Here is an 8,372-nt window from a genome sequence, read left to right on the forward strand (position 1 = left end):
GACTATCTTTGTGGGAGTGTGTGTGGATATGTGCATCGTGTTATGTAGAGGCCAGATATAATACTTAACTTTAAATAATAAAGCGTTCTTTATGAAAAAAAAATATCTTCGAACAGGGCGACCGCTTCTTCAGACAAACACGTCTCTGGATTGTTGGATCATGAATGTGTGTAGGTACCAGTGTATGCATACAGTATTACAGTTTACATAGCTGCACTATGTGTTCAGTACCCAAAAAGATTTAGAACGGTACTAGGCAGGTATAAGCGAAATGCTGCTCTCGTGAAACACCAAATGGCACAAAGGACTTCACAAAGAGGCAGCTTTTTCATGAAAATCCTCGTAATTTACATCGTGTGGTAGTACAAATCAAACCAAATCACACAAACTACATCGCATGTAGGTCTGATAATGCTACAACTCACAGCCGTCAACAGCTGCTTACTTCCCGGGTACGAAGTTGGTGGCAAAAGCCCATGCGTTGTTGTTGACAGGGTCGGCAAGATGGTCGGCAAGGTTCTCGAGAGGGCCTTTGCCGGTGACGATGGCCTGCACAAAGAAGCCGAACATGGAGAACATGGCAAGACGGCCATTTTTTAGTTCCTTCACCTTCAGCTCCGCGAATGCCTCTGGGTCGTCGGCAAGGCCGAGGGGGTCGAAACTACCACCTGGGTAGAGTGGGTCGACAATCTCACCAAGTGGGCCGCCAGCAATGCGATACCCCTCCACGGCACCCATGAGCACGACTTGGCAGGCCCAAATAGCAAGGATGCTCTGTGCATGAACCAGGCTGGGGTTGCCGAGGTAGTCTAGTCCGCCCTCACTAAAGATTTGGGAGCCGGCCTTGAACCACACAGCCTCTCCAAAATTGACACCATTGCGGGCAAGTAGCTCGGGGAAGATGCAGCCCAGCGCACCTAGCATAGCCCATCGGGAGTGGATCACCTCCAACTCACGGTTCTTGGCAAATGTCTCGGGGTCAGCCGAGAGCCCGGCAGTGTCCCACCCATAGTCACCAGGGAACTCGCCAGTCAAGTAGCTTGGAGGCTCACCAGAAAGTGGGCCGAGGTAGAGAACACGGTCAGCGCCATACCATGGGCTGCCCGAGGAAACTTGCTTGGCTTTCGCCGCGGTCTTGCGCATTGAGACACGGGCCTCTCCGAAGAGAGCCGATGATGCCGCATTCTTCACTGCCTTGCCGGCGAAGGTCGAGGAGGAAATGGACATGGTGGTGGTCGTCATTGAGCTGCCAAGACTGATTTTGTGTTGTATGTTCTCCTAAGATCTATAATCGTGTGTGTGTGTGGAGATGGCTTAAGATGTGAGGAGGATGGAGTTATTTATGGCACCGGAGATGACACAGGGGAGTGAGCTTTGCCATGCGAGCTGACAAGATAGAGCAGGAGGGAAATCTTGATCTTCTACGCTATTGGTGCAGCAGCAATCTTTTCGTCTGTGAACACATGGCAACGTGAGAGCCAGGCAAGGGAGATAATTGTGGCTAGGCCTAGAATCTCGTTGGAGAGAGATGAAGAAACTCTAGAAATTGGCTGCAATAGCTCTCCTATAGCTCCGTAGCGCCTCCGCATGCGCCTCTCGTCGGCGGCGATCCTCCGTACCTCCGCCGCCGCGGCCGTCCCACTAAGCCTCCGTAGCGCGGCGGAGGGTGCGGATGTCTTCCCCAAGCGGATCGCGCAGGGATTCAACCCCTCGGAGTTCCGGGCCATCCCGAGGAGATGCTCGGAGGGAGAGCTCGCTGGAGCTAGATCTCCACGACAAGCTGGTCCGGCGCTACTACCTGCTCTACATCATGCAAGCGACGCCGGAGGAGCGGATCCAGATGTGCGAGCCCATCGGCTGGCGCCCACCGCTTCCCCGAGATCTTCAGCGTCAGATCCGCTACCTGGAAGCGCGGGTCGCGGCTGGAGAGCGGGGGGAGGGCATTCCACCGCCGTGATTGCTCCGGTGGAGCCGCGCCGCCATGTTTCGCTCTCCGCTCAACATCTGGGAGGGGAAACGGAACTCCACGAACTGTTCCATGGTGGGATCGGACCGGCTTTGGTCTCCGCTCCGACCGTGGGCACTGTTCATGGAGGGTCCGCCTCTGTTCCCCACCGAAGCGGGCCATGGCGAGCAGAGAGGGTACAAGGGTTGAGATATCGATTTCCTCTCCTTCCCCGGTCCCCATTCGATTCACCTCTGTCACCGTGCACACCTCCCCTCCAAGCTCAATCCGCCCGGATCCGCGGCGGGTCGGAGGATTACTCCGGCGTCCGTGGTGACGGATGGCAGAGAGGAAGCACAGGGAGAGGAGATGTACTCGGAGGAGGAGCCTGGGGGAGGAACTGGGGGGAGTGTCAACCTCCGAGAGAGAACCAATGTTCGACGAGGCTGGCGTTGGCGATTGGGGAAGACTTGGGCTCCGCTCGCCGCGAGGTCAAGCTCAACCTCTTCTCCAACTCCGGCAGCGGGCGAGCTTCGCATCGGCTCAATCATCATCGATGCCTGGCGGACAGGGTCCTCGGTTTGCGGCGGAGCCTCGCGCGGAGGTGCAGGAGGTGAAGCCTGGTCCGAGAAGGTTCGCCAAGCTCTCCAAGCTGTTGGCAATGTCCAGCACATCGGGGGAGGGATGCAAAGTGAAGGAAGAGTGCGAGGTTGCGTCAGTGACCCTGGACAAGCCTTGCGGTCAGAGGAAGAAGAAGACTGGGAGGCCGCGGAAGTCTCGAACAGCATTCGAGTTGGCTCAGGAGGAAGCTTACTTCAGTGCGCCCGACGATCTGGCAACCAGTGCAGAGTGCTCAGGGATTCAACAAGCAAGAGATTCAGTCAGTGAATGGGTTGATTCAATTCAGCTACCATGCCAGATACCTGGAGGAGATTGTACATCAGCTCCGACAGCCATCATCAGAGCTCTAGATGCTGAGGTTCAGGCTCCTGTTCCCTTGCATGTCCATGCTCAGAGTAGTCCTATGGTGGAGTTTGATCAAGCTTCTAGAAGGATGGAGAAGAGGAGTCAAAAAACATCGAGATTGGTGCTCTGGAGGGGTCCAGAGATCAGTGACACTCAGCAGGTGGGTGGTGGAGAATGCTCTGGTGGTGTGGAGGACTTTTTCCAACAACTTTGGCATATTCCATGGCATCCATCAACCCTTCCTCCACGCAAAGCTACTATAAAAAAGGGAGCCTCCTCTTTTAGGGTTCCTCTTTTGGCCTCTTGGGTGGCGGCGGAGGGGATTTCTGGGGAGAGTCATTTTGGTGTGGAGATCTGTCCTGAAGATACTACAGTAATCAAGGCTGGTAGAGGGGGTTACAAGGGCAGAGGTAGAGGTGGGGGTGGGAACATCCAAGATCAGTGGCAGCAGCAGCCAGGGCAGATGCAACCCCAACAGCAGCAGATGCCTATGGATTTCCCTCAACCAGGAGCTTTTGGTTATCCTCCACATCCTTTTGGGTTTGTCCCAAATCCCATGCCTCCTCCTTGGGCGTTTAATGGTTCATACCAGCAGTACCCTCCTAATACTGGCTTTGGTATGCAATCTAATCAGTGGCTGGCCTCCCAACAACCTGGTTTCCAACAGCCTCCTCAACAACCCCCAGTGCAACAGCAGCAGCAGCAACAGCAATCTCAGCAGCAACAGCAACCTCAACAGCAACAGCAGTTGCAGCTTCCTGTTTCTGGTGGTGAGGGTTTGGGCAAGGCAAAGAACACAGCTAGAGGGAAGAAGAAGATTGGTGTTGTCCAACGAAGTCTCCTTACGCTAGCTCCTCCAATGCTCTCCGGATGAGTTATACCAACACCATTTGTATGTGCTTTGTGGAGAGCCTCGGACATCATCAAGCTGCTTGTGGGAGAACTCCTATGTGTTTCATCTCGTAAAGCCACTTCTCATCTGGTGGATGAATGCCCAGTCAGGAAAAGGCCACACCAGCTAGCTAAGTATGTTGGAAGTGGAGCTCCAGGTCTGGGTTTCTATCATATTGAGATGCCTGAGACAGTGATCAATCCAGTTGGGTCCACTAGAAACTGTGGTATTGTGATCATTGAGGGTGGTGAAGTTTCTAAGGAAGAGTTGTATGCTGAATTTGCTCAGATATACAAAACCAATTGGCCTTGGCAAATCAGAGAACTTGGACAGTCAGATGTATACCTGGTGAAATTCCCACCACATCTTAAGGTAGAAGAGGTGATTGGCTACCCCAGATTTGGTCTTAAGAAGAAGGGCATCTGGGTCAAGGTGGAAGCTTGGAATGATGACCCAGAACCTGTGGAAGTGCTCAAAGAAGCCTGGATCAAAGTAGCCGGGTTACAAACAAAATGGTGTGAGTGGACTAGTCTGGACCAAGCTGTTTCAGTCTGTGGTTTGTTACAAGAAGTAGACTGGCTAAGTGTGTTCAGGAACAATGCTCAAGAAGTTAGGGTTAAAGTTCTCTGCATGGATCCCTCCAAACTACCTCCAGGAAGATTGTTTGGGTACCATGGGAACCTTTTCCACCTAGGCTTCACTCTAGAAAGTGTTATTTCCAGCAATGATGAGGATGATGACCTGCTTGGAGAAGAGCTTGATGATCAGAGCAAGAGAGATGCTGAAGGAAATATTCAAAGTGGTCAAGATAATGGGAATGGGTCTGGTGCTGCTGCTAGACCTCAATCCTTTTCTCTTGGGAACATTCAGCAGGCTTCTACCAATGACCAGTATTCCCAGAAGGATCAAGTGATGGATGAGCCTCTTGGAGAAAATTGTGCTCCTCCAGAATCTAGTACTGCTGAGGTATATCAGAAGCTTCTTCAGAAGGGACTAGTTGATCAAGAGGGTGCCTTTGTGTGGGACAAAACTCCAATCTCTGCAGCTGCAAGTGAGGAAGTGAAGAAGTTCTGGTATAGTGAGAAAATGCTTCAAGGTAACCTGACCAACCAGTTTGAAGAGGCTGTGCCTGATGGTGATGATCATGAGTGGGAGCTTCCTGATGATATTATGCCAGAGGTGGAACTTCCCTTCATAGCTGCTGATCAAGTAACTGAGAAACAGCCAGCAAAAAAGAGATCAAAGTGGGGACCTGTGCAACCTGTTAGACAGAGCAACGAGGATTGACAGGTCTAAGAACATCATGGAGAAGGCTCAGGAGATGAAGAAGATCAACAACCTGGAGATTCCAAGGATGAAAGGTATTATGTCCACCAATCCTTTTAATGTTTTACCTGTTGATGAACTAGATAATGCTGCCAAAATAGTTGGTATCAAATTAGAGCTAGAATCTGATAACATGCATTCAACTTGTTCCTCCCCTAGAGCTGCTTCCTTGTCTGATAAGGACCAGCAAGAGGAACTGGCTGAGGAATGGATAGAAGTTATTAGGAAATCTCGGGGCAAGCACCCCAAGAAGTTTTACCCATGATATGTGCTTTTTGGAATAGCAGGGGTATTTCCACCCCTGCGAGACAGCTTTTTATTAATGATAACTTAGTGCCTTTGAATCTAGATTACATTGGCTTTCAGGAAACTAAAAAGGAGAGTTTAGTAACTCCTTTCTGAAAAACCTGCTAGGAAATAGAAATTTTGTTTGGAATTTATTACTCGCAATAGGCTCTGCTTGGTGGTATCTTAGTAGGTATTAATGCTGACCTCTTAGAGGTCTTAGCATGGGAGATTAAGTCTTTTTCTGTAAGTGCTGTAGTTAAGAATAAGAGGAATGATTTTATTTGTAGAATTACTACTGTCTATGGATCTGCCTATGAGGAGAGGAAACAGGAGTTTATTTCTGAGCTCCATGAACTCTGTCTTAATTGGGAAGGTCCTTGGGCGATAGGTGGTGATTTTAACCTAGTTAGATTTATTGAAGATAAAAATAATGGTAATATAGATTTCAAGTGGGCTGATAAATTTAATGCCTGGATAGAAATGTGGGCTCTCATGGAGATAGGGGTCGTCGGTAGGAATTATACTTGGGGGAATAATCGGGAGAACCCTGTCATGTGTAAACTTGACAGGATCTTCTGTTCCACCTCCTTTGATAGTTGCTTCCCCTTAGCTAGTGCAAAAGTGTTATCTAGATCAGGTAGTGATCATACCCCTCTTGTTTGGGACTCTGGTGAGAGCAGAATTCCAAAAAAAGGAGGTTTTAAGCTTGAGAAGTGGTGGTTAAATATTCCTGAATTTGCTGTGTTAGTAAATAGAGCTTGGAACATAGAGGTGGCTGGTGACAATGTTGTTGATGTTTGGCAACAAAAACTTAGACTATTTAGGAGATTAGCTAAAGGGTGGAGTTGTAATTATGAGGCTGCAGTTAGGAAGCAGAAGAAAGAACTTATGAAAGAATATGATGCTCTTGACATTAAGTCTGAAACTTGTGTCCTCTCTCAGCTCGAGAGAGAGAGATGGGACTTTATCCTTAGAGAGTTGAACTCATTCTCGGATCTTAGAGGAAACTAAAGCTAGACGAGAGATCTAGAGATAGGAATATTTTAGAGGGAGACGAAACACGAGCATATTTTCATGCGAGTGGCCAATCGGAGAAGGAGGAAAAAATGTATCCAGGTCTTAGATGGGCCCGAGGGCCCCGTGACCGAGGTCTGGTGCAATGCTCAAAGTAGCTACGAGACTTTTATAAAGATCTCGTTTAAAAAAGAAAATAGACCGGATATCGGACTCCAGGATAATTTCTTCTCCGAAGATGAGAAAATATCTCCGGAGGAAAATGTTATGTTAGGGAGTGCCTTTACCGAGGAAGAGGTCAAAGCTGCAGCTTTTGGGTCTTATGCGGATGGGGCCCACGGCCCTGATGGTATTCCTTTTATGTTTTACCGAAGTTGTGGGATGTGGTCAAGTTTGACTTGATTAATATGTTTAATGCTTGGTTTGATGATAACCTAGATCTATATAGGCTGAATTTTGCCATGATCACCCTTATACCTAAAGAGAATGAGGCTAGATCTATGAAAAAGTTTAGACCTATTAGCCTGTTAAATTGCTCTTTTAAGATTTTTACCAAAGTCCTAACCAATAGATTGGCTAAAGTCATTGATAGACTTATCTCTTACCATCAATCAGCCTTCATTAGGGGGAGATTTATTCTAGAAAGTGTGGTCACCGCACATGAGGTTATTCATGAAGTGCATAGGAATAAAGATAAAGGGTTAGTTTTAAAACTTGACTATGAGAAGGCATATGATAAAGTTAACCTAGATTTCCTATATGAGGTTTTGGAACTCAGAGGCTTCAACCCCACCTTTATTAGATTTATTAAACAAATTACTCAAGGTGGGTCTGTTGGGGTAAAAGTTAATGATATTGAGGGAGATTTTTTCTTGACTGGCAAAGGATTAAGACAGGGGGACCCCATTGCCTCTCTCTTATTCAATTGCATTGTAGATGTTTTCTCTAGGATGTTAGTTAAAGGTGTAGATGGTGGTTTAATTAGTGGGCTCTGTCCCAATTTTTTACCTGGAGGTATTGTAAGTCTTCAATATGCTGATGATACTCTTTTGTTCCTTAAAAATGATCAGAGAGTTGCTCTAAATTTAAGATGGATTCTTACTTGTTTTGAACAAATTTCTGGCATGAGGATTAACTTCCATAAGAGTGAGCTTATCCCTATTAACATGGATGCTAGTGAAACCCAACCTTTCTTAGATATTTTCCAATGTGTCATGGGAGATTTCCCTGTTAAATATCTTGGTATCCCTCTGCATTATGACAGATTGAGAAGAGAGGATTTGCAACCTCTCATTGAAAACATTCTTAAAAGGATTACTGGCTGGAGGGGGAAGCTTTTATCCTCTGCAGCCAAGAGAATTCTCATTCGAGTCTTGTTTAGCTAGTATTCCCATGTATCTCGCTTTCTTTCTTTAAATTCCCAAAGTGGGCCCCGCATCCGATTGATTCCCGGATGGCTAACTTTATGTGGAATGATGAAGATGGCAACCATAAAATTCATTTAGCTAATTGGTCCTCCATCCGCATGAAAAAGGAGTTTGGAGGTTTAGGTATTCCAAATCTTCAAGATCTAAACATCCGTTTGATTGGGTCTTGGATTAAGAGATACATTCGGGGGAAGGGGCTCTCTGGAGAAAAGTTTTGGATGCTAAATACAACACCAGGAACCCAAACATTCCGTCTCGTCATGATATCCAACCTTCCACTTTCCGGAAAGGGGTTATGTGGGCCTCTAAAGTCTGTGAAGTTTGGATACAAATGGCAGGTAGGGAATGGTAAATCTATAAAATTCTGGGAAGACATTTGGTTTGGTAACTCTCCTTTGGCTACCCAATTCTGGGATCTATATTTTGTTTCTAACCAGCAAAAATAAAACCATCTCTGATATCTGGGATGGTCAGGAGATTAGAGGTACTTTTAGGAGAACCTTTACTGATGATA

General features: G+C 47.4%; 1 protein-coding gene across 1 annotated transcript; it reads right to left on the reverse strand.

The window, feature by feature from the left end:
- Positions 1–324: 324 nt before the first annotated feature.
- LOC124681060 (chlorophyll a-b binding protein of LHCII type 1-like) lies at positions 325–1,358 on the reverse strand. Its single transcript, XM_047216028.1, has one exon. The coding sequence runs from the start codon at positions 1,240–1,242 to the stop codon at positions 442–444; it is 801 nt and encodes a 266-aa protein (XP_047071984.1). The 5' UTR covers positions 1,243–1,358; the 3' UTR covers positions 325–441.
- Between the last annotated feature and the right edge of the window lie 7,014 nt (positions 1,359–8,372).

Source organism: Lolium rigidum, unplaced genomic scaffold, assembly GCF_022539505.1.
Source record: "Lolium rigidum isolate FL_2022 unplaced genomic scaffold, APGP_CSIRO_Lrig_0.1 contig_33200_1, whole genome shotgun sequence".
Lineage (NCBI taxonomy): Eukaryota > Viridiplantae > Streptophyta > Magnoliopsida > Poales > Poaceae > Lolium > Lolium rigidum.